This window comes from Clupea harengus, chromosome 7, assembly GCF_900700415.2.
Source record: "Clupea harengus chromosome 7, Ch_v2.0.2, whole genome shotgun sequence".
Lineage (NCBI taxonomy): Eukaryota > Metazoa > Chordata > Actinopteri > Clupeiformes > Clupeidae > Clupea > Clupea harengus.
The window spans coordinates 6,960,100-6,987,452 of record NC_045158.1 but is presented as its reverse complement, the minus strand read 5'-3'; the positions used below and the strand labels follow the sequence as shown (position 1 = coordinate 6,987,452).

General features: G+C 42.2%; 1 protein-coding gene across 1 annotated transcript in view; it reads left to right on the top strand.

Moving 5' to 3' along the window:
* The first annotated feature begins 14,731 nt into the window (after nt 1-14,731).
* Nucleotides 14,732-27,353, top strand: part of rtn4r (reticulon 4 receptor) — a 29,804-nt gene continuing 17,182 nt past the window's right edge. The window contains exon 1 of the mRNA XM_012815899.3: nt 14,732-15,083. Coding sequence (XP_012671353.2) covers nt 15,062-15,083 — 22 coding nt within the window. The 5' untranslated portion in view covers nt 14,732-15,061. The remainder of the gene's footprint in view (nt 15,084-27,353) is intronic.

Genomic DNA, 27,353 nt, shown 5'->3' with positions numbered 1-27,353 from the left:
TACTTTTACCTCAGTAAAATATCAGAATACCTCTTCCGCCACTGCCACAGACCATGACCTATGGCACACTGGATGTCCAAAACATCTGGAAAAGTCCACTTACAGTAGACGTATGAAAACGTCTTTAAGTCAGCCTGGTAAGAACATTGAGGTGTTTCTGTGTTTGTTTGAACTCATTGCCTAGATTTAAATTATGCAGCCTAAATAAAGTGACACATAAAGCCTGAAGGGCCAAATGTCCTAGTTTCCTCACTGATGTTCAAAGCTATATGACTTCATTAAAGATGCGAGGAAATTAGATGAATCACAAGCTGCACCACACAGTTGGAATAAACACCTGAAGAACACTGGCCCTGAAATACCTGCTCTCAAGCTACCAGAGGCGTTAAATCAAACTAAGCCATTCCTCTTTAAGTCAATTATATTTTGAATGTTTAGAGTTCTCTTTTGTTAATTATAAAAGACCAACTATACCAGGCTTTTTAGAGTCTATTTTCATTTTTCCCACATCACAACTATTTGGCTGCTTGTTATCTACTCACATCTGGCAACAGTTAAAAGTAAGGTATTGCAGAGCTATTGATAGGTGTTTACTGATCTGTATACCTCACACACTGGATTAATTCCATTCTTTAACATGAACAAATGGAGAGCTACTCTACTACTGTTTTGTAATGGTAGAGGACAGAAAAGATAAATGCATCGAAATAATTCAAAATTAAATTGCATTTTTTGTTACAGGAAGAATGTTTGACTTGAGGGTAGTGAAGTAAATCATCCATTAAATTGTAGGGGAAATGGAGCATAACATTGGAATTCAAAGCCTATGCTCTTTCTATCTAGTCCTTAAAGCAGTAGAAAAACAGTTTTTCTTTTGGGCACAGGACTGATCCTGTATGTTGGTTCCTGTCCCACAAACAAGACCAAAGTGTGCATGCTTAAAATCCATCCTAGAGTAATGCTAATGATTCTTCTTGTTTAGTTTGGGCTTATTGATGAGTATTTGTCAATTCACGTACCCAGTCCCGGGTAATTATTAGGAAAACTTTAGTGAGATAATGGGATTGTCTAAAAAATATTTCATTTTAAAGTATATTCACAAACATGGTAAAAATGGCAAACACAAATCCCTGTCGTAATGAGGAAAACAGTTTGTGAAACTTGTGTTGCTGTGAGACTTGAGCTGTGTGCCATTCCCACAACATGAAAAATCATCAGAATAATTGTTAACAGTGTATCCTGGCTGGTTGCATTCTGTTCCACAAACAGCCACCAGGCAAACATTTAGTGACAACATTATTTAATATGGTGTGTGTGTTTTATTCTTTTTGTGTGTGTGTGTAATAGGAGACTTTTAAAACATCAAAAATGGAAAGATCATTTACATGCTTGGAATTTTTTTTTTTTTTTGCACTGCTGGCAAGAATAGTTACCTATTGAGAGAATCAACCATTTTCCTGAAACAGGGCCTGATTACCACCTTGCAAACAACCCATGTGGGAATTAACAATGAGGGCATATTTGGCCGTGAATACAGTAAGCGAGTTCGTACAATAACAACAGACTCAATGCAGTAAAAATGTTGCTTAATTGAATGCATAGATGTGGAGCCTGCAATTGTAGCCTGCACAGACCGAATTAAATTGAGACCCACCATTCATTTCCCCCTATACATGGAGTGCATGATGCTGAGAATGAGATTGACATGCTCTGGAAATAAATCGAGACATATTTTGTCTCACACGTGACCATCTGCAGTCTATGATGAGAATAAATATGTATTATTATTATTAATAATAATAATAATAATACATAATCATATTTATACAGCGCTCAAAGGCGCTTAAAAAAAATGGTGTGTGGGTGTGTGTGTGTGTGGGGGGTGTTGGGTAAGGCATGGCTGAAGAGGTGGGTTTTGAGGGCCCCAATGAATGGGTTCAAGCTGGTCCAGGCAGGAGGAGAGTGTGGTGTTATAAAAGTTGACCAGTTTGCTGGGGGAGGCATTCTGCATTAGAGTGAAGTCTGAGATGCTTCTGACAGGTGAGTAGAGAGAGAAGATGGATTTATGGACCTGAGGTTTCGAAATGTTATGTTGCGTTTCTGGTTTTCAAGGGGGGTGGGGATGTCTATTTGGAGGAGGATGGCAAGGTGGTCAGAAATGGTGAGGTCAATGCTAGACAGTTGGTTGATGCTGGTGCCAGTGGAACAGACAAGGTCCAGGGTGTGGCCTCTACTGTGGGTGGGGAAATCTGTGTTGACTGATGTTAAAAATGGTCAGTATTTCCAAAGGTTCAGTTGCTGTTGAGTCTGTGGAGTCAACATGGATGTTAAAGTCGCCCAGTACTAGTAACAGAGATGGTGATATGGCAGAGAGCTGTGTTAGACATTTTTGGTTGCACAGTTATCCAGAACATATCTTTCTTTATGTTCATATGAGCCTCCCTATTGTCTATGTTGGGGTTCTGTATAAAAACCAATACAAATAAACAAAACAAAAAAAACACGTTTTCGACCTGTCACCATTTCTGCTCTTGTATTGACTTTTTAATTAACCATAAAGAAAGCCTTGCTTTGGATGGATCTGTCAGAAGTCTTTTAGTGCAAAAAGCAGAACACTATAAGAACCTTGACTGCAAATATCTTTAAGAAGAGGAAGGTAAAGAAAACCCTTGCCAAAAAATAACAGCATGAAGACAACCCCAAGTGCTTGCAATCAAGGGCAAAAGTTCACATGTCAACATGGCAGACAGGTGGTATTTGAGCGAAACGCCAAGTGCGGTTTCATGCCACGTCTTGACATTTTGAAAAACGTAAACATCTGAAAGCCACAAGCATCAGAACCTTCCTGTCAGTCAGCAGCAGTTAAGACAGCGGCATTTCCTCTGTGTACCCATGAATCTTCCTGCTCTACGGGCTAGGCCACAAGGCAAGAGTTTGCCCAGGAATGCTTCCAAAATGGTGACAGATAATTCAGCCCCATTGCAATGGCCTGCCCAGTCAACACATTTCACAGCTGTGCAGCATTTTGTAATTGACAGCTGGAGAAATATAGAAACCACTTTTGGAGAAATATACAAGCTGCCATAGACTGCAGTCCTTGTGGAGCACCTTTACAGCTCATTCCCTGACAAACATTTAGGAAATCAAAATGGTTGGAAGTCAACCTCAGGAAAGTGCTGAAAAACAGATCACCAAGGAGCAAATGGGTTTTGTTGGTAAGTTTTCATTGAACACATGAATCCACATTGTGTGTAATAACTGCCGGAAGGAAATCAATTACGGTCTTCAGGGCTTTTATTCCCACTCTGGTCAGAGACCAGTTCCTCCGTTTGGTGTCAAATTAGTGAATTAGTCAGGAGCCAAAAGCTTATGCATTGGCATGGAAAAGCTGTAATGAAGAAAATAATATTTTTAGGGAGAAAACTCATCAACTTCAGGAGGAACCCTCGAGGGGCTGTTTTATTTAATAACCAGCACATGCAGATTCCAGTTTGTGAGGAAGAACACCGTGGAGCTGGTGCATCGACGCGGCACGCCGAACATCTGTGCATTTCTGACTGAGCATCATTTGTTTTAGACCCAAGCACAAAGGACAAATTATAAATGGATCAAATATGCCAAGGAGAGTTGATTTATAGAGTGCATGAAGGTTTCTGCATGGGGTCTAATGCAACAACTGGACAGTCAAGGCCAAATTTAGCAGACGGTACTGAATCATCATTCAAAAAGGAGAGTGTACCTCAGCTCTCCCGGTGCAGAATGCAAGGAGAATACGAACACGCGAATGCTTGCTGAATACGCAACGCATCAAACTGGCTTCATCCTATTCCCCCCTTGTTGTCATTTTGAATCACAAACCACATGGGGATTCAGCTAGATATGCTATTGACCGAAAGTGTCCATGGTGCATGTAAACACATTTTGAACTGGGGTCAGGCCTCCGACATGTCTCCGCATACGAGCTGTCTGTCCATGGAGAGAAGCAGCTCAACCCACACACTCACCATACATTTTTTTTTTTTTTTTTTAAACAGCACGGAACCCGCTTAAGTGATTCTCTCCTGCCGCGCGTCCCTGATAGAAGTGGAGCAGGGTAAAGACATCAGAGTGCATTGAATGTGCCAATGAGTCTCTGGAGGCACCCACGCACGCCGGACATGGAGGGGAATAAATGAGCGCCTTTGCGGGGCAGAGGAGAGGACTCTGCGGCCATAACACTCCATCCCGCACCTCTATGGCGTATTTGTGAGGAGCTGCAGAGCTGACGTACAAAAGTTTGATTTCCATATACATCAGCCCAAGTGCTTGTCAGCAATCCATATTTATGCAGCCCTGCTCATAAAGGTGTCCTTTAGGTAAACCAACCCCCAAAATATTGTACAATGGACAGGGAAGCTGCTATTCAAGGCACAAACCATTAATTTCCCACGAGCATGCTCACACCACGCTTAACGGACAAGGATGACCTTTTCGCTTCTTCAAGGTAAGCACAGGCGAGCAATACAGACAAATGAGGCACTAGAGAAGAGAGAGAGAGAGAGAGATGGAGAGAGCATTAAGGAAGACAAGAGCGAGACAGGCAGAGCATGCTAAACACATCGCTGGTGTGTCAACACAGAAAAAAGATTTACACCCCCCCTCTGAGAGACAATATCTTGTTGGCTGGCCCAGCTGGCTAATTGTTATATTACGCAACACTTGTGGCCTAGTGTCCGGCTACATCCTGCATGGCGAGACCATCTGAGCAGTCTGTTATATCTCTAATGCAGTGCTGCGTGTCTGTTAGTAAATGTTTTACCCGTACAGTGCTGATGTAAGATTAATGTGAAACTGTATAGCTCTCCACCCCCCGCCTCAACCACTCACTCACCCACCCACACACACACACACACCCACACACACACCCCTTCCCTCCCCTTCTATGAGCCCAGTGCAGGTGGAGGGGTGGGGCTGCGACACACACGAATGTTAGGTTAACTGTATCAAATGACTCCTGAAAGGCATCACAATTACTCCACGGGCTGCGCACAGAGCCCGGCTTAATTGGGTCTGGATGTATTGACCACTCGCCTCCAGGTCTGCGGTCGATGCACCTCAGCACAGAGTCAAAGGCGGCCGTTCCTTCTTCTCCAAATCCGCTTCCCCGGTCCCACAGGTCACGCGTCAACCTGCCTTTCATGTGAGAACGCTCTGCCCCCCCCCCCCCCCCCACAACCATCACCCAACCAACACACGACCCCCCAGGATTACTGCACAGGCTCCTCACCTTACCATGCAGCCAGCCAAGTAGAACACTGGATTTTATTTATCTACACTGTTTTTATTTATCTATTTTGTTTATTTACTTCAGTGTGCTTGGTTTAGTGATTTGCCCTTAATGAGTTTTAATTTCTGTTTTTAATTACCTTTCGCTTCTACAGACATCAGAAGGTGGCTTGAGGTAGCCTCTGTACCAACTCTCCAGTGTCCATGGTGTTTATTTGGAATTACTCATTGTGTGCTCCCTTACCTCATTTCCTGCACAACAGGCTACTGTGTTATTGATGCATTACATGCAGGCTTGTCCAATGACCATGCTGAGAAAATTCAATATATGCCGCCTTTTAGTATATTCAAGATGTTCCCCCAACCATTTTCCTGACTCAAAACAGTAGCCCCCCTGCAGGACCACTAGCTTCTTTAAGAGAAAAGTTCCTCATGGTTTCTATAGTATTATTTCAGCTATGACATAGCTTGACATTATTGCAGCACACCACATGGCTATATGTTCACTCTGAATGAAATGCATGTGAAATAAAAAATAAAAAAAAACAGAAAATCTCGAGTGAAACTCAGTGAGATAAAAACAGGAGATGAGCAGAGATCCGTAACTGCACACACATCACATAACGACACATATTACAAGATACATCGCCACATCAATTACCAGTCGTGCTGCTGCGACACAGGACACATGCATCGACCAATCAGCAATTCCTTCGTTAAGCCGCATCTTACACCGTCGTGTATATGTTTCCTCCAGATTACATGTGTGTGTGTGTGTGGCATTAACAGCTTTAGAGCAGGATGTCCCATCACATTTCCCATCAGTCCTCGTCAAGTGTCATCTTATGTTTATATTTAATGCATGCAGAAAGATGTACCATGCATGTGATCTGTCTAACCTTGTCACATCAAATACACCTCGGTGTCGACATCTGTCTAGTTTAGAGCCAAAGAGCTCCGCTATTTGATTTCCAGTCAAGAGATAAATGTAATGGACAGGAATTTATGATAATGATATGCACTGAATAACTTATATCAACATATGGTTAATCATTTCCTAGAAAGGATCGTGGGAAGCCAACGTACAGCTTTTCAGATAAAAGACAGCTAGAAATAAATATCTTCGTATGTAGGAGGAGAGATTATGTGTGGGTGGCCAATATGCATTTTTCATGAGAGCCACTGGTTCACACTGTGCACCACTTCGTTTTGCCCTTAGGCTTTTATTTAAGCAAATTGCAGAAAATCCTCTCACTGTAATTGGGAAATCCTCTCATTGTCATTGATAATTACATTATATACTGTTCGCTGCATTGTACATTTTCGGCTCAAAGGTTTATTGCGAAATACCAAGAACGGGTTAATTATTCTGACAATTGTTTAACTGGCACTGCCAACTATTGTACACAGTGGAAGAAACAACATAGAACCTCAATAAGAGATTTCAGAAAAAGCCTGTCTCCCAAGACTGTCTGTACAGGGCCACCAGACTGCCATTCACTGTTAGTGTGATTTAAAATTGAAATGAAATGTTTAAGTGGGATGCCTTGCTAAGCCTCTCCTGACACATGCCAATGTTTAATCACCAGGCTCAGCTATTAGGCAACATGATTTAAATCAGCTCTCTAAATGTGATCATGCCTCTAAGCTGGATGGCAATCTAGCTGTTTTACCTACAGACATAGCCAAGCTGCTACCTAGCTGAAGCATACTATATGCTCAGAACTGATGTTCACAGATGGCAAATACCTTCTCAGTCATTACGGATCAGCATGGAGATGGATGGGGATGAATTCTAGGACGCGGTGCCTTATGGGTACTAGAATTTTAATTCCAATCCTCTAGCAGAGGCTGGTATGGGTAATGTTTTATAATTTCCCATACAACAAATATAAACACATATCCTATTAATTTAAACAAATGTTTTGATCTCAGTGTTGGCTCTAAGAGTAAACTGTAATCCTGATATGTAGCTGATGATGATGATGATGATGATGATGATTGAGCTCTCGGTATGGGAACCACAGGACAGTGGCTCAGAATTGCCAATGTGTGCTATTAACAACTTGAACCTTTTCCCCTGCTTATCCAAATTGAATGAGTATACCATCAAATGTGATCATTATTACTGATAGGAAAAACAATGGACAGAGAAAGGTACTGAGGATTAATAACAGAGGTGAGAAGTGATTACTGTTTCTGAGGAAGGTTGTAAGCCAGGCTAATGCACATTTCCAAAGATCACATTTCATAGTGAAATGAAATCCATGCTCAGCCCGCGGCTGGCCAAATAGCAATAAAACATGAATTGCAATAATAGTCCTATCTGAACCATTCATTTGTATGCATAGCCAAACACATCTAATCATCCGCGGGGGTTAGAAAAGGCCTGTTTGTATTCACAGGTGTGAATTTCTTACTTGATTAGGAAGGCAAAAATACCAAAACAAACCAAAAAAAAAACACCGTAAGTACAAACAGTTTCAGGGTGTTCTCCGTAAAACAGCTTACTCACTCCGTCTTCATGTCTCGTTGATGAGACCTGCTGTACGTGAATAAACCAGCGTTGGACGCTGGAACGGAGTTAGGAGACGTTTCGCTCCAGCAGGGTTAGGGCCAATGAAGGAGTGCTGTCTAGTGCGGTGATTAAGTTCCGCCATTGATTCCTCCCTCTTCTACCTCTCCCCCTCCTATCTCCATCCTTCTAAATAAATAATGCCAATGCACTGCTGAGCCTGTGTTAATTGGACCCTCCTTATAAGTCCACTGGGCTCTCGCTGACCTTTCTGGAGGCGTCCTCTCTCCGATGCCTGACGCCCCACAGACAGACTTACCCTGGGCAATTAAGCGGGGAGCCGGTTGACAGGGAACCCTCGGAGGGGCCTGGAGGGGGCTTCAGCTGGGCACGGATCTGACGGTGGTGCTGGTGGATAAGAAGGCCTCGCCAGTCCACCTACCACCTCGTGTCGTTTGCTAGGCCTTTTATATAATTCTTAGGCTGGCACAAGTTTGAAAGTGTGTGCGTGCGTGTGTGTGGAGTTGGTCTAACATCCACAAAAATTGGGTTTTGAAAAATGATACCCGTCACAGCAAGCGCCATGTTGAAACTCTAAGTCTCTCCAAAAAGTTGGGGCGGGCCTGTGCTGGTTTAAAAACCGGTGGGCCTCCCTCCCCCTCCGCTCTTTTGGGTATTGTGCGACATCACTGCTATGCCTCCCAAGTGCTGCTTCACCTGAGCGCTGATGAATAGCCATTCTTAGCATGCCACACGCTTCCAGAGACACTTGGTCCCGGAACAAAATTTATGACGCTGAGCAGCATGAAGGGCACGACTGTCAGGTATGCAGTGTGTTCATCATTCATTGCCTAGTTACAGACAAATGGAAGCTTCTTAATGGACTCCTTAAAGAGGGCGGCCTTAGCAAGGTCTTTGGTATTTGTCAGGTGCAGGAGCTGAGGCCTGCATTGCATACAGAACAACTGTTTACTATAATTACTGGCGTGCTATTATGTAGCTGAAATTAATCCCTGCCGTGCCTTAAGTTTTTAAGCTCTATATCTGAGCCTCATGGTAACTGAAGGGGATATTGCACTCGGATTTGCATGATCATAGTAGCAGCTTGAGAGCTGACCAGCATGACGAAAGACAATTACTACTGTATGTGGACAGCAAGGGGAGAAAAAGAATCTTTCAGTAGTATTAATGTACTTCTTACAGGAAACTATTTCCATATTATAATCAACACTTTCTATTTGACAAATAATGCTAATTATATGTTATTATATGTCATAAATGTTCATGAAGTCAGATGCAATCACTTAAGATGTAGCGCAATGATTTTCTTCTTGTTTTGCCTGAATACGCACTCCTCAGGCGCATTTAATGAATGGTCTCTCATTTCAAAATGAGACTAAGCATGTTTGTTTTTGTTGAAGGTGAGGACAGTATACACAAGCGGTCCCTTCTGACATTATGTGGGAGTGTTGACAAACAGTCTGCTAAGAAGCTGAGCCCACAGCCTCGGAATAAATTACAGTCAGCTATGTCAAGTTCTTGGATGCCTCAGATACGTAATCAGAAAAATCTTTAAGCCGTTCCCATTTGACCTCACATCAGCTTCTTATGCAAAAGCAAACAGGGCAGATGCAGCCCACCATTGGTTGCACACATTGGCAGAAGTACTCATCTTTTCAGCTCAGATCAGACAGACTTTTCTCGATAATAGGCGTAATTCTTGAAAGCCGTAAGGCGTCGTAATATCCCACCGTCCTCCATCCTGAGGTGAAAGAGTATTAGGATGCACTACTTAGATGCAGTGGATAGCACCCTGCAATTTTGTGCCACAAATCAGATTAAGATTCCCAAATACATATTCATATAGTCTTTGCATTAGACTCTAAGGAGCTTTAGGGCCTTCACACTGGGATAGAAGTCTCAGGAAAAATGAAGATTTACGCAACTATTAGCGATTACATCCCCATCATAATTCAAAAATGTTCCCGTCTTTTCATGTTCGAGGAAAAATACTCTCGCTATGAAAACAGGGACATACAATTGGCTGAAGAAGACAGTATATGAGTTAGGACTTAATAGTCTTTCCTTGTGTTAAAGTGCTAAAGCCACACTTGGCAAAGAGGTTGATATGATAACGACGCCCTGCTGTGACATGCCTGTCATTGGGGGAGTGGGGAGGGCGGGGGTCTTCTGGCAGTTTTCAAAAGAATGCAAAATAGTGCCACGGCTGCATCAACACCTCACAGTCATGCTGTGCCCATTCGATACAGAACGCTTCTCAAAAGATCATAATTTGGATCACCTGTTGCCACAGGTTAGAAAACAAGTAGCGCAAAACCGAGATCATGGTTGAAGTGTTAAACAAGTCTCCTGGTTCCCCTCAGGGAATAGACCAGTGGGAAATCAGCATAGACAAAAGCAGTGTGAAATTCTATTAAGAATGGCAAGGAAAACAATATGTCATTCCTCCGCAAAATAGCAGCTATGTTCACAGCCAGTTTACTATCTTGTCTGCTAAGGATAAAAGAGGAAAAGAAGAATCTAGATGGCACCATGCCGTGACAAACACATCATATAAACATAGTGTGACACATCATATAAACATAGTGTGATGGTCTTTATGTTGTTTTCACAATGATGATGTGCATATGAACCTAATGTATTTATTTATACTTTCAGTTTCACAGGCCATTTTCCGCTGTTTCCGGAGGTTTCCAAGCATTATTGATTTCCTTTTGTGTTACCACAGCCAGAATGGGGAGGGATGATTATCTAAACTGAGCTATTTCAAGGTCATCATAAATATACATCATGTGCATTAGAGTGATCATGCCTTTCTAAATAAAAAAACCCTCCTCTTTATTTATTTATTTGTGTTCCTATACATGTCACTGTTCCATGACTACTGGTCATCAACTAACCGGACACAAACAACTTGCCCTTGTCCTTAAAGCTTTTGTCAGAGAGACTGTTACTATGTTTACATTGAAAGGGCAGATTGTCTTGGTGTTGCTTAACCCAAACACGATGTAGGACTGTGTGAAATGTACTTTTCATAAATCTCACACAGTAGATTATGTTTATGTTGAGCGTTGTGCATTGTCAGACACAAAAAAAAAAAAAAAAAATAAATAATGAGATGCACGACGATGGCTGCTATTACATTTTTCATGCAACCGTTCATATAATCTGCCAGCTGTGCTAATCCCAAGCATTTAAGTACTGTAAGGGCAGAGGCTTTCTCCAGTATCATGTCCATAATGCATACTTAATGTACACTGGACAGTACAAACCACATTGCTCTCTCGGTGCCTAAAAGCACACATCCTGAGAACATTTCTCTTGTGGTTAGGTGAGATATCAAATTTAAATTCTTCCAAATATCTGTTGCAGAGATTATAATGAATAAGGATGAGGATAAGGAAAGCCAAATGAACTAATTCCATTCTGATCCTGGGTGTAATCGGCTTTATCTCCTTAGGGGGCAGAGCGCTTTAGATGAGAAGCCCAAATAATCTTGAGTTGCAGGAAGCAGAAGAAAAATTGAGGGGCGGGAGGACTGTTACTGTGCCCTCCTTCATCCCTTTATGACATGTTACTCCTGCCCTCCTTCATCCCTTTATGACATAAGGATGAAAGTCTGGGAGGCGGGGTCATTTTCTGTAACATTCGGTACCTTGATCTGATCAGAATTTTACCAGGAAACCTAATATTTCACATTCAACCAGTGAGTCAATATTGTCAGTGGACAATGTGAAAATGGTTGTCTTATAATTTAACTAGTTGCACATTATAACTGAAACAAACTAAGCATTTCAAAATCATTATTATTCTTTATATTCTATAAACAAAAAATTCTTTACGGATAATCCCTTAGTCGACTCAACCAGCAGAATAAGAGATGTTGCGCTTTCAGTGATGATTATGTAGTGCCCTATCTTAAGACATAAATGAAACCAAAAAGGCTCCCAAACACCCCTGTGGGGAACCGGCACAGCATTTTAAAGTCGACCCGCATCACAACCACTTAGAATCAGGTCAGACTGTTTACAGGGTCCAAGCTGGGCAAAGTATTATCTCACCCAGCTCAAGGTCAGGGGATAAGGAGTGGTTTTAAGATGCTGTGAAAAAATAACAATGGCGTGCACTTCCACAGGAAATTGCCATTGTGAGGACTTGGATTAAGTAGAATGACAGAATGCATCCTCTCATTCCTCCCCTTCCTCCCACTCACATCTCAGGTCCTCTGTGAAAATGTGAAAAATGTAACACATTTAATATATTTACTTATTTATTCATTCATTCTCTGATGCAATCATGGCCAGCCTTGCCTCCCTCGACAGGCCTCTTAAGTGCAATGCCCTGAGACCCATGTGGTCATTCCTCTCATTCCAAATGGAAGAAGAGATGGTGAATAGAAAAAGTAAAGAAAAAGTGTAAAAAGTAAGGGAAACTTTAATTACGGAATAATAAGGTTTTACCACCGTTGATATTCTAATGAGTTAATGAGTTATGAACAGACTCTAAAAACAATTCCACCAAGGATATTGTCTTCCCAGGCCGCAGAGGAAAATTAGCTGTCACTGGATCTTGGTTGGTGGAGAGGAATGGATATCTGACTCCTCTCTTTAATGGAAGGGCAGCCGCACGGTGTGCATTATGCCAGGCGAGTTCTGTTCTGATAAAAGTGATACAGAACAAGGATGAGTGCATACAAGATCTTTAATGGCTTTCGTTTTGCATCATTTCGAGGAAAGGGCAGAGGAGGGGCTCTTCTCAAATGTGTTGAGGGGAACAAAAAAGTTAACTGAAGGATTGTATCCATTAAGAAGGGGAATATTCCTCTTGTGGGTCTGCCATTTAACATACACTGCATGGCCAAAAGCGGGCCCTCAGCTAACAAAAGTAACACCCACTGTTGACAGGAACAGGGGTCATGAAAGCTCCATTTACACTAGCAGCTGAACTGTCTGTACTGGCACTACTTACCAGTTTGGCCAGCATCATCATAGGGTACGACATTTACCAACTCTGTTTGTTATATTTCTGTATGGTGTCAAGCTTGGTGAAGAGGGACTGATGGTTTGGGTCTCTTGTGCATGGTTTGAGTACAGCCTCTATGGTCTACAGAGAGGAAGTCAGTGAAACACAGTGTTGTTACAGGCTACACAGTCATTGCTTTCCAAGATGTGACCCTTTGTCTCCAAATGTCAAAGAACCTGCCGACAAATGCCACTCCTGCTTCATTAAAAGACACGCCAGTAAATGTCTGCAATGTTTATGGCAGTTCATTTATGCACTCACTAGTGGAGCAGGAATGGCCAAATTGTCTTCCACCGGAGGCAGTCATTTATCTTCAGGTTGTGGGGTCTTTGCTTCCCGGCGAAAGGATTATCCTGCCAGAGTCATTGGCTTTGAAACTTGACAGCTTGACGTCTATCTTATTCATTACACAGAGATTTATATCTACCAGCATGCTCCGCCATATGGAGATAGTATACCTGAGCGATTCAGAAGGACTTGTACTAGCGGATCAAAAGTCCACACACCTTGGAACTTGGAATGTGTTATTGTGAAGATACCTTTTGATCTTACAGGCTAATGTGTGTTTTCTTGATGACTCACAATTAACAGGAAGGGGGAAAATAACATGTTGTTTAATTTGTAAGTCTGTCAACATCATTCCTTGAGTGATCTTATGGTGAGCTGTCCATGGTCCTGATGTGGTTGTGTTATTTTTGTGAGAATTTGTCTAACTATGAAACAACTTCTCAAAGGAATTTACTGGAGGATCTGTTGTTTAAAAGTGTTATTGTCTCCAGTGTCATATGCCTTCTTCATTTCGTTCACTTAATTAAATGGCAGAAAACTTCCAATTTTAATCTTAGAGTGAATCATAATTGTTGCAGTAGGCTGTAGGTCTGTTCCACTATTCAATTGGTCCATGTTCAAACGTGTCTTGTTAGAAAATTGGGGGTTGCATGCTGAGTTTATTACATTCAAATTGAAATGGCCCAGTCCTAAAGACTTTCCTTTCCTATTCACGCGTTGGACGTTGATGGAGATTTCAGGTGTCGCTTTGATGCCACTGGGGGGCGTTTTTTCCTTAGTTATAACGTTATAGAGCAGATTCTATTGCACGGGGAAATGAGAATTTGGTCGAGTAAATTCAAATGAGTGATTTGTTCATTGTTTATGTACTCTATTTATATTTATTTTTTTATCTTCATCTTTTTTTCGAAAGCAGCCTAATTGCAAACCGTTTCTATGCCAAAACAAGACATATACAGGCTTTACAGTAGTTTTCAGAAGGAAACATTTTCCTGCTAGTTTGTTTGTTCAACACTTGTATTATAAGCCTGGTTGTCTTTTGAACTATCTCAAATTTTGTATCATGTACAGGTGAGTTAATGTAAGAAAGCAATAAAACCCGGACGAGTGCTGAAATCCTTATTCACAAGGGCTGGTACTCCTGTTACAGGCTAGTAAAAGTCACTTGCTTATTTGCACTTATCGGACGTCTCATATCTTTTTCCCCCCGCCTACCCATTTTGAATACATTTAGTCTATATGCATAAGCGTGCGTTTGCAAACATTAGCCGAATATACTCCCCATTCGTCAAAGCACCAGAATTCCATCAAACATTTATCGGCGCTCACTCCCTGCTCCAGACCCATAAAACATTCATCTTTGCCTCCTCTCTCTCCTCGCTCTCTCTATGCACCTTCCCACCCTCTCTCTGTTAGCCTGTGCTAAAGCTTACTGTACAGTGCGCAGCAACCAGCCACTCACTCTTCAAGCACGGGGTACATGTACACCGGAATACAGCTGCCGTTTGCCCAAACCAGGGATAGCTGGAAGTATGTCTCAGCATTTGTGGATTCCTTCCCAAATGTCTCTTTTTCATCTATAGGACGTTTCTTTTTCTGTGACTTTTTTGGGTTGATGTGATTTCAGCGCTCGCCTGTCTATGTGGTGGACGTAGCCGTTGTCTGACTCTTGCCTCCTCTTTGGATATTTATGCAGTTTTGATTCTTTCTCTCAGACTTCCCTCAATGTCTGAAAGCGGCTTTAAGAGGAGACTTGGTTCTCCATCCCATTCCCTGCAGACCACCTTTGGGTAAAGTTTTTTAATGTAAGGGTTGGTTTTGCTTTGTGTTCAACCGTCCTTGGGATTTTGCAATTAATTATTTGCAAGAACCTGGGGAGAAAGGACCACTGCCTCCTTCAACGGGGACCTTTTGTTGGAATTAATAATTTACTGGATTAATTGATCAATCATGACCACAGTTTTTGTTGAGGGTGAGTACATTTGCAACACATTATTTATTTAATTGTTTGTTTATGTATCAGGACGAGTTTCTCTCTCCAGAAATAACGTTAGTCTTAGTAGTACAGCCTTTGTCTATGATTATTACGAATCCCTTTAATCTATTAGAAATACCTAACCGGGATATAATCACTGTTTAAACAAAGTCATACATACTATACATTGGTACAGCCAAACCTTTTTATCGCTTGCTATGTTTTTTTTTTGTTTATGGGCTATGTATGATCGATTCATTAGTCTGGTATTACGCATTTACATAGTTGCTATTTCTTCGTTTAAGACGGGCTACTGCAATGTTTGTTCGTCGTGTTTCGTCCAGCTGGACATCGAAAAGTCAGATGACTTCTGTTCATTATCTTTTTTGCCCCTTCGCACCAGGATCATTCGTGCTCTCCGCCTCTTAGTTGTATAAACGAGACGAAAACGTCACTGCAGGTTTTAAATTGTGTTTTACACGGACAACAGGCATCTGTATGAATACAACTGGGTGGAACTGAGTCAGAATTGTTATATATTTTCCTATTTAAGAGGGAACGACTTGCCTACTTTGTGTTTGAGGGGCCGTGTAGGCTAGTGAAGAGACGGCTGGGATGGGCTGGTGAGGTCGAGATGTTGATTAACTCGTATGTATAGTTCTGATGGTATGGTTAGTGTGTTTCATGACTGGACATGTGACAAGTGAGCCTGCACAACAGCCTCAAGAGCACAGCAATCCTCCTCTCGCTCTCCCACCTCCCCTCACACACAAACGTTATAGAGTCATCTTATAAGACACACTGTTCAGTATAATCACAGTCTTCTCAATATGCACCAGCCATGCACTACACACAAAGTAGTTATGTGTCTGTGTGTCTACATTTTAAAGATTATTCATTACACACGTCTAGTGAAAATACAATTTTTTGGCATGTAGAACATATATCCTTTATCAGGTGCATCACAAGAACATACTGTATGCCTATAGATTTTTTTATTAGACCAGACTGGATGTATATGTTATAAGGCCGCAAATCACCGCTCATTACATCAGATGTATGTTTTGTGTCTCCTGACACTCTTCCCAAAGGAGTTTTAATTGGCATACAACTCCGATTAAAACGATCAGGCATCACACACCACCATCAATTCACAATGAGTTGTGAGTTTGGGCTCCCTCCACGCAGCCCTTAAAGGGAATGGGAAATGAATGAGTGTTTATCTTTGCCTGCTTCCATCGGTGAGCTAACAAAAGAGCCAGAAAGAGAGGATAGAGATGCAGGGAGTGGGGAAAAAAGCCCAAACAGATGCTACTCCACCTTCAATTAATGACCCCCCCCCCCCCTCCCTCCATCTGTAAGAGAGAGTCAAAATACTATATGTCACATGGATAATATCTAGCGTTCTGCTGGGAAAATGAAGGACTTTGGCAAAGGTGAAACGCCCCAACAGTCGACTCTCTGGAAAGCCGCTGAGCTCATTTAAGCCTGTCATAAAGGTGAGAGCATGCAGATCCTCATACACACACCGTCTGTGCTCTTACAATCCATGGGGGCTTTTTTTTTTTTTGTTCTAACCAGGGCGACACAGGTCAGTGCTTGGTTCGCATTCTGTTGTGAATAGCGCAATCTGTCCGGCTGAGGGTAGCAGATGGAAAAGATGTTTTTCAGTTGCACCAGGTGGGAGTCTGCAGTCGCACAAAAAATTGTCACGGGTCCCAATCTAACACAGCCTTCTAAAAATACACACAAACACATATGTGAGCGCACACACACACACACACACACACACACACACACACACACACACACACACACACAGTATATTTCCACTACCGCTGAAAAGATGGTTAGACAAAGAGTCTGCAAACGAGGATGAGAAAGGTAGGGGGGATTCTTCCACCAGTTCCACGGCGTCTCCTGGAGGAATCGATAGAGGAGCTAGGGTGGTGCGGCAGGGTGCAGTGCTGCATGTACTCTCAGTGGACGCTCTAATTGAGGCTGCTCTTTCATAAGAGGTCAGGTCTCTGCTGGAGCCTTGACTGGCAGGAGGCCACTGTCGCCGTGGCAGATCCTTTCCCTTGAGGGTCTTGATAAACCTCCTGGAATCTGTTGCCGTGCACGACATCCTCCCCAACGCAACATGTGTTTACCTGCCTAAGCTGACACCTTCCTCAATCAGTACCCCGGTAACACAGTACCCTTGTAAAGCAGATGGTCTTGAACTGGATGTAGTCAGCTGGGTTAAAGGGGGAATGTGATTTTTTTTTTCTCTCTCTTCCTGTGATCATTTTTTCACAGAGGTGCTGTATGTAATACCTCAGGAGGCCCCTCGATGTGTACATCAGGTGTGGTGCACCTGGACTAACTGGTTTGTGATGGCTGCCTGGATGTTAGATGGAGGCCTAGTTCTCTCTTTACTGAGTAATGAGTGCCACTGTCAAATACACTGCATCACCTCGTAGAGGTGTTACTTTCACAGTCTGACTGCAAATAATCAGCACCATATGAAGGCTGTGCACTGAAAATGAATGTCACGATTTTGCAAGCATCTGCATGCACTTAACAGTCATTCATTTCCAAATTATAATATGAATTCTGGCCTTACATTTTTTTCTTGTATTATGTTGCTCATGGTTATTTACATTTGTGATGGTACATTATTAAAATGTTGTTCATTATCCCTAGTTATGATAGGGAAGAATATGATCAGGAAATATGCATTGGCATGTCCATATTGGCAGTGTGAGTCTAGGCTGTAGTTGAGAGCATGGTGGGCACTTGGCATTGATTTCTGAGTTGTCTTTTAAGCATGGTTAGTGAAGTCTATAATTCCCAATGCAATTTCACACACCTTAAACATAAAATAAGACGGGAGACCAAATGGAGTTGTTTTACTCATTAAAATAAAATGCTGTGTAATGGAACAGCAATTGGCTACTTGAGGTTTCCTTGTCAGCATCAAGGACTCATTTCATTTTGTGTTGGATAATTTCCTCTGAATGTCACATTCTCATGCTGGAGCAAAACAAATGAATCTGACAGGCATCCATGACAAAACAGTGGGCTATGAGTATCCCATATTGCAAGTATACCAAATGAACCTTCATCCTTTTGTGGCTGAAATGAAAGAAACATGCCAAATGCTTTTTCTGGATCATGGCCCGCCTATTCATGGCTTAACCAAAGGGGGAAGAGACTGTAGCCATGAGGAAATAAAACGTTACAGGAAAGACATTTATTTAGAAATTAAAATCTAAGATGATAGAAATGGTATATGGAATTCACACAGATTTGTGACATAATCCTTTCTACGAGAGAGCATTTGACTGCTGGAAATTGTAGCCAAGGTCAACGTACTGCAAGCGTTGCAACAGAGAGACAGCTCCACTGAATGGGAAAATAAATAAAGAGGGTAAAAGGCCCAACTTTTTTTTTTCTTCGAGGAAGAGGCCGTATCGCCAAAAGCTTTGGCTGAAATTGTGTTATGCAACATCAGGAGATTTATTTATATACTTCCCAAAATCCATTTCGCCATAAACTGTATCATAATCCTTTAAAGGAGCACAGTGCCTGCGCAAAGAGGATCATAACCACGCGTGTGTTTACAGCTGTCCTGATCGGTGATGTGGTGCAGTGTCCCGCCACGGCACGAGGCCCCTGCACACTCCAGCAGGGAGGAGAGGAGGTGCTGGGAGACTCCCACACCCTAATAGACAAGACACAGTCAGCTGCCTGAGTGGTCCCCGAGGAGTGCCTACCCAGAACTAATGGGGCAGCTCAAGTGTCACCACATCTACTCCCCCTTTGAAAAAAAAAACACACCACAGAACCTATAAATCTCGAGCCCAACAGCCAGAGCCTACCACTCTCATTCACAAACACCATGCTTACATCCATTTTGTCCTCCTCATGAAGCCTAATTAATGTTTGACGAAAAAGCCTGTGTTCTCTGTCGGCCACAGGCTCGCATGAGTTGCCATTACCATCCATTCAGCTCCAATGCATGTCTCCCATGAAAATTTTATCATTTAATCTGAAGCACACGTGGGAAGGGGGCAAAGGAATGGCTGCAATTGCTGCGCTGATTATAGCACAATGGAGAGGCTGACTGATGGCCTAGTAAATTGTTAATTAGACAGAGGAGAAGCCACCCTTAAATTAGGTGGATGACTAGAGCCTTTGTCATGCTCATAAGTCAGGGGCTCTTCTCTCTTTTTATCGCCCGCACTGTCGATTTCACCAATAGTCATCTGGCTAAAACTTGTGTTCTGGACCTTGGTTTCCATTACATTGAGAAACGAGCCACAATTAAGCCGCTAAAGCTTAAGAATCTTCGATTGAAGATCTTGCAAATTCAACAAACTGATCTGTTTGGATCGGGATGAGAGAAAATAAAGTTTTCCTGTTCTTATTTAGTTCTGTTTGAAGTGGACTGTTTCAAGGTTACCAGAGGTCAAGGCACTGAATAATGGCTGTTCTACGTGGAGAACATCCAGACCCGAGCAAATAGAAAATGGTTGATGGCTTGAAGCATTGTAAATGTTTACAAAATTCAGCTACACTGGTGGAAAAGTTGTTTTGTTTCTGGCTGTGATTTCCAATCCTTTTGCTCCAATTGTAGGAGATCAAAAGGCATCTGGTGTAAGACTTGCTTAAAAACTGTAATAGATTATTCAAGGAAAACAAATAGTTGCTGAGTCAGTTTACTGTGCTGCTTAGCTTTATCAAAGGGCTGTCGTATAATTCACAAGGATATCTAAGACTGTTCAGTAACAGATAATAAAAACATGACACTGATGTTAATCTTACAGATGGATACTTAGTTCACGTGGAGATAGGACTTTAGAGCTCAGATGAAGCCTGACATTTTGTCTGAGAGGTCCTTGTTTTAGAAGCTATGTTAAGTTCTCTTTATTTGTCACGCACACAGACTTTCAGCGAGCAGTGAGATTCAGCCTCTGCTTTCGACCCGGCCTCAGGAGCAGTGAGCACACACACACTAGGAGTAGTGTACTCACACACACACTAGGAGCAGTGAGCACACACACACACTAACCGCAGGAAGTAGCTGGGGGTTAAGGTGCCTTCAGTCATGGATGTTGAGAGAGGGGGAAAGCTGTTCATTCACTCTCCCCACCTCTCACTTTTCCTGCAGAGTCCAGGGGATTGAACTGGCAACCTCCTGGTCAGAAGCTAGCTTCTCTAAGCTTTAAGCCACGGCTACCCCATAAAGCATAGGTAATAAGTGTGCATGTTGTCAAACATATTTGGCCAACATTTTAAGTTTATTGTCTCCCTGTTGTGCTGTTGCAATCATTGTGTTGCTCGGCAGGGTTGCGCAACCCTGTTGTGATGCCGGCAAACATGTAAGCACATTCACTGCTTCACAATTATAGCAATTACTGTTTTCTGAGATATGTTGACTGCACTCAGACTAGCTGGGGCCTATTTCCTGTGCCTACATAGCATTCCATTTGCTAGGCAAAGAAATGACTGCATGCTAACTTCATACAGATTTATTGCCATGAATTGCTGTTTTCTTGGGCTCTCAACAATATCAATTCAAATAACGGGTGAAGCAAAAAAAGTCAAACAGCGAGTCGATTGATTCACTCCATGGAGCAATGGATTTAGCACGTCTAGAGAAGGACTGCACTTCCTGTGTGCAGTAATTTTTCAGTCAATTGCTTTGTGGCCTTTCTCTCGAACAAACCCACACTTTCTGTCTCTGATATGTAGAGCAGCGTGATTGGATCAAGTACATCAGAGTTATTTTACACAATTAAGGCGTCAAGTCTGGCACACTAAAACAATCCAAATGGGTATAATGCCTTGATTTAGCATCGACTAAGTTGGTAAAATATAAATGTATTATACTTGGGATGCCCACACACCACTCACACATGCACACACACACACACACACATACACACAACCCCTACCCCACATACACACATATATATATATGCAATAATGAAACGAAACGAAAATATGTTAATTATGTTATAGAACTTCTATTGGCAAATTGAAGAGTCATCCGGAGCTAATTGTCACATTCAAAGCCATTGAGTCTCAGCACCCAATCAATTCTGAGGAAAACGCAGTTGATTCTTTTGGCTGCTTATCACAATGAAAGTCTGACAAGAGTGTTCTCCTTGCACGATAGCCCAGAGTCCCTAAGGTACGTGCAGCGATCAGCGGCAAGCGGACGGCCTGTAGCGTAGGGCCTGATTATCTTGTATAGATATCGGGACATGGCAAATTAAATGTGACTGCCGCCACCCTGCCAGAACGTCCATTATAATGATATCAGTAATCTCCCAGGCCCTGAGGGGTGGATGGGTGGGAGAGATGAGTGGGGAGAGAATATGGATCCCTCTCAGTGGGTCTGCCATTAGGGCAAAAATATGGATTTTTCAAACTGGGTTAACCCAGTTGTACCAGAAGCTGACTAGCTTCCAATCCAAGTCTGTGGATGTCTCAGCAGAAGATATGACCCTATTGTTTGGGGTCAGAACAAAGTGATGGCACCCACATGATGGCACCCCCCTATACTTCACAGCGATGCCTGGTTTACTCTGTACTGCTCTCATAATGTCTAGACAGTTTTGTGTGGACAGAACCACGTAGATGTGAAAAGGTTTATTTTGAGTCAGTGTCTAGCCACACTCATAGTTTGTGTTATTTTCAAAGCATTCCAAATTCAAGGCTAAAATTATAAAAAAAAATGGAACCGAAATTTGGCTCAATGGCCACAACGTATGGTCATTGCAAAAAGAAAACTTGAGTACGATTTGTTTTATATTGACATCATGGGTGACTGACCTTCAGACAAGTCTCTCCCCATCTGGGGAAAACTAAGGTATTATAAGAGTATATCACTTGTTTTGCTATCTTTTGGTATGCCAGTATACCTCAAAGCCTTAAGGCAACCCTGATAATCAAGACCTCTGTTCCTTATGAGGGTGGGGAATTTGAAGTTGCTCCCAGTGGCACTTTGAGTATTGGCTCGGCGAGGAGTTTGCAGGTCTGCCTCTCATTCGATTCCACTGAAGGTGTGAACAAATTGAGTTTCGTACCCAGCTGCTGCGTGATATCACACCGAGCTTTCAAGAAGGCGTCACACAAACAAGCTGAGATAAACAGAATGGAAAGTCACAGGAAGTCTTCCTCTCGGGCCTCCATACTTCTTCCTCTTCCACACCCAAACACACACACACACACACACTCACACACACACACAAACCCTCACACACACACGCACTCACACACACACAAACCCTCACACAAAGTCGCCCACTCATCTGCTCTCTGACTCACAAATAGGTTTAGAGTGCATAAGATGCAGAAGACATTTTTCAAAGGGCGCTGTAAATAACAAAGACACTGCATGGCGTCTTAAGCAATTTCTGAGGGAGATGGAGGAGGAGGGATACATATGCAAAGGGAACACCCACCACGCCATGGGTATAGATGGTCTTAGTCATCATCCGCTTTCCATTTTAGACTCTTCCAGTGCCCAGTTGGCTCTCACATCTTTGAGGGAGCTAAAAATGATGCAGTGCTGTAGCTAGGTCCGTCAGAGAAAGCCAGACAGATGGAGTGAAAAGGATAGACAGACTCAACTGTCAGAAGGTGCACTTGCCTAATGGAGTGATGACAGATATGAAATCTGGAACAATGCAGCAGCAACATCATGCAATCGCAAATCTCGAGAGTAACACCCTCCTCGCAGCTAGGAGAATCAGGAAAAAGTCTAAATTAAAAGCTACCAATTCAAAAAAGAAGAACTTGAAGTAGAAAATATCAGAACCCCTTTTCTCCCTGCTTATTATAGTGCCCTTTGTAGATATTGCATTGACAAAGCTTTGATTGCCATTGGCACGGAGTCTCTGTTATCTTAAAACTTTTGTTCTCGCATGTTATTCATCTGCCTTTGCAGGGAGTGTTATGCAAATTTCACAAGCCCTCCTGATTACACTGTATCAGAACAGTGGTCAATTAACAGTGGATTGGCATGGTTTATGACTAATTAAAGCAATTACAGAAACCTTGAGCTAATGTGCTTTCTGCAGATAACTGAGACTCAGTGGCTCATTTTACTCGCAGGTCAAGAGGAGAGTAATTAACTCACTATTAAATCCACGGTGCGGTACATTTAACGGCTCTTCAGACGGATGGGAGATTGAGGTGCTGCGCCGTGCACCGATAGTGTCAAGCTGTTGGGGTTTAGGGGCTGACTCTCACTCAAGTGTTTTTTTTCGGTGCAGCTCCAATGCTAGTTCCGTTGGGAGACCAGAGGTTCAGCAAATCCTCTGTACTGTACTCTGTCTATCGGAGACATAGCAGGAAGTCAAAAAAGAAAAAGTAGAAAGAGTCCTTTTTGTCAGAGATTTCAGAGATGCAGAGAACATACAAGCTCACATACAGATCACATGCTATGTTCGGATGTATCTGTCTGATTCTTTATCGGCTAGGATGGTGGGGATTACCATAATAATTGGGTTTGGTGATCTGAGAGGCAATCTGATACTACCAAATTAATACACTACACTGGAGAGTGTGAGAAGGGGGCCGAGAGGTGGGGGAGAATTGGTGAATTGGTTGTCAGCATCACTGATCAAAGGCCCTGGACGGTTGAATATTCATTGCACAAAAATACCATGTAGTTAAAATACCAGAGGCGTTGTTTTCAAGCTGCTTGCAGAGGTTAGATCTATTGGCAAAAAAAGTCTTCTCACACTGTGACTGAATTTCTTAAGTTATTACACATTTTGGTCTTAGTTCCACCCATCACTTTCAAAAGGGCATACCTTGGCCTCTTCTATTAATGAGAAGCCTCACATTTCAGCTGTTAAACTTTATATTCATCAAAGGAATGGTTGAACTTGGAGGAAAAGTAGAAAAGAACTACCCAGTATTCAGTTTACCAGACTAGGCCGTGCCATCAACTGAAAAACTTTTGAAATAATTTTTGGAGCAAAAAAAAAGACAAGAGGCATTTGGGAGGGAATTTTCCTTGATATCCAAAAACCTAATCTTGCAATTCTTTTTCTGAGTCTCTTCAGCCATAGAAATGCAAGGGAGGCTGGTGAAAGAAGGATGTGTAGAGCAAAAAGAAAGGTGTGTTTTTCAGTGGTGGTTATTGGGTTGGCAGGCAGGGCATCTCTACCTTTCTTATGAAATACTCATTTTAGTGGGATCGGGTGGGTTGAGCTGTTTTGAGATTAGATTAATGTCTGGTAATGGGAATTCAAATAACAGCCTGCCGAGGAAAACAAGATGGAGATGTGGACTGTTCTCACTTCTGCTCAAACGGTGAGCTGACGCTGCATTCTACCCTCATAGTGTATTCAACATGGGAGGCAAAAAAAAAAAAGCCAGGGATTCTATGGCCAATTTGACTCCGTCTTCAAAGAGATATTAACATAGCTCTGTATCTCTTTTATCTCCCTGTAATTTCAAGGATGCCAGGCAAAATTAAAATTCAGAGTGAATAAAACAGTCTAAAAATACCAGACTCGCAAAGAGTCAGAAAGAGGGAGAAAGAGGGAGTCAAGAAGTAGGGGGGGGGGGGGGGGGGGGGTATGTGTGTGCGCAGAAAACAGGTTAAGAACAGATAGCTCGGGGGAGATTGGGTACCGTATGTGTTAAGACTATGTGTCATCATTAGATTGTGAACCACCGATTGAGTTAGACTTTTGAGGCACGGTAATGATGTGCGTTCAGGAGTGCAGTGAAGGCTAGCTAGACAGAACTGTGACCATTAGCTCTGGGTTTAATCGTGGCAAATGTGACTCAAACTCCAGCCACAGCCTGAGGGAGCCATGGCTTTGTGTGAGGAGGAAGGGGAGGAGGAGGAGGGTCCACATATAGGATAGAGAGGCCTGACGGCTGGAGAGCTTTGTGCAGAGACTAAGAAACCACATATCAAATGTAAACACAAACAGCTTCAGTAAACTGGTGCCCGGCCTCCCACATCATCCTGGGAAATGGAGATGGTCTATTTTGGCAAAGCTTGCGCCCCCTCACAGCGAAACACAAGTTAGCAGCAGCTGCTCACAAATGCTTTCTTGATGGCGGTACCCATCCATATTTTATATAGCTCTGTCATTTCTGTGGGGGGGAAAAGGAACTGTCTTGGCCACTCTTTTTTTTTTCACCCCGAGTAAATTGTCATCCTCCATATCTGGTACAAAATATGCACATTCAAAACAGCAGATTTGCACAAGCTTATAAATACAACTCATCGTTCTCCGTCACCTTCACCAACCCCCCACACTCACACACACACATAGCACCCCCACCCTGTTTCAGTACTTCACAGTTCCGTCAACACAAACAAAAGACGGGATAAAATAGACCCTAGAAAGACAGCGAGAAGAGATGGTATGTGTTACACAAGAGAAGGTCCTGAAAGAGAGGCTGTGAAGAGGAAAGGCAAAAGCAAGAGTGCATTGAATATTGATGGCCTCCCCTGCACTCTGGCCGGTCTTTTATCTTATGTCTTCACAAGGAGATGGCTCTCCTCTACCGATGCTTTTCCACAGGATAGAGTCTCCTATGGATTCCCAGTCACATGCAGTATATCTCAACTAATTTGAGAAGATGTCAATCTGCCAGGTTTATACTATATGCTATGGCTGAGATTTCCCACTTGTGTAGTAATCCCATAATATCATTGACCGGAATATTGATTGAATTAACATTTGCACATGAATTTCTTGCTATGATTTATATGTCCTACAAATGCATGTAGAAATGTGTTTCACTTCAGTCCAACACTGCTTCTTGTGTACTATTGAACTGCAGCTATATAGCTGTATATTAGCTTCAAATAAGCAGTGCTTCGCACAGTCGCAAAACGCAATACACCTGGCAGAGCACAGCTGGAATGCTTGAGTATTAGTGAATTAGATCATCAACACAAAATAAAAATATGTTATGACACCATGCTCAAGTCTGTGCATGATTTGTACCTGTGGGTACATGATGATTGGAAAGGTTAACTTGCTGCTTAGCAATGTTGGGAAAAAAATCAGATTGGGTGAAAACAACCCTAACTATGCTCTTATCTCTCATGACAGCAAAGCTTTGTTACCTGGTAAGCCAGTTTATCTAGTTGTCTAGTGTCTAGTTTATTCCGCTGACAAACAAACAGCATTTGCCAAAAGGCAAACAGTGTTAGTCTTTTTGTTGACGCTGTTGTTTTGTGGTGTAATTTACCACTGGTGAGACTACTCTCGTCAGTACAAGATTAAATCTGAAAAATATTTCAGGGTCTGTAATTGTACTAATTGCTAATAACTAATTTACTTTGTAAAATGGTAATATGACAGCAAAAGATCATGCTCACAATCACATCATAGCCATGATGTTATTTTAACAATAAACAATAAACACAGTCCTTCTTATGCTCTATTGGTTAAATGCATAATAGAGTAAAACATTTCATTGCAATCGATTTCTATCAACTTCCAAACCCATGGTTGTCTCATTGAAGAGAAGGAAGCATGTCTGTGCCTTGTTAACTGAAGTGAATGTTTCAGTGACTCCACTTTCTTGAGGGTCTTGACAAATTGAGCTGAGTACAATGAAATGTCCTGGCACATTTGACCATGTCAGGATTCTGAAAGTGAAGGGAACAGCCTTTGGGTGAACCTTTAGCTCAACAGCGGATACCTTACTGTTAGATCACATTCTGGACTAGCACTGAAGCAATTGCTTTTGCTTTAATGCAGTTTCACCAAAGGAAGACTCAGTCTGGACATTTTGGTTTCCACAACCAATACTTCTCATTTTTCAAGGAACACTGTGTTCACAGTGTATTGCAAACCATGTAAAAAAAGGACTTGGGATACTTTGTCTTTTTAAGGAACTGCATTTACTCTCACAGATTTAATAACTGATGATTGATATTAGTTAAAGTTATGAGGAATATGTACTTTATTTTTGTAGTTGCAAACTAAAGTTTACCATAATATCTGAACACATAATCCATCCAAAAACCTTAATCCATTCCTTTTATACATCTAGGCATTAAGACGTTGTAACTTTTCGGTAATGTGGCCCTACTTACCAATTCTTCATTTGAAAAAAAAAAAAAAAAAACGTCTTATCACAAACAAAACCCCTTTTCCTGAACGACATCATAAAGACTTTGCAGTCAAGCCCAAGACGATGCCTTTCCCTTTTTCATGTTCTCTCAGCAAAAAGAAAGAAAGGCAGGAAAGGCTTTCAATAGTTCAAAAGGAGGGTTGACCT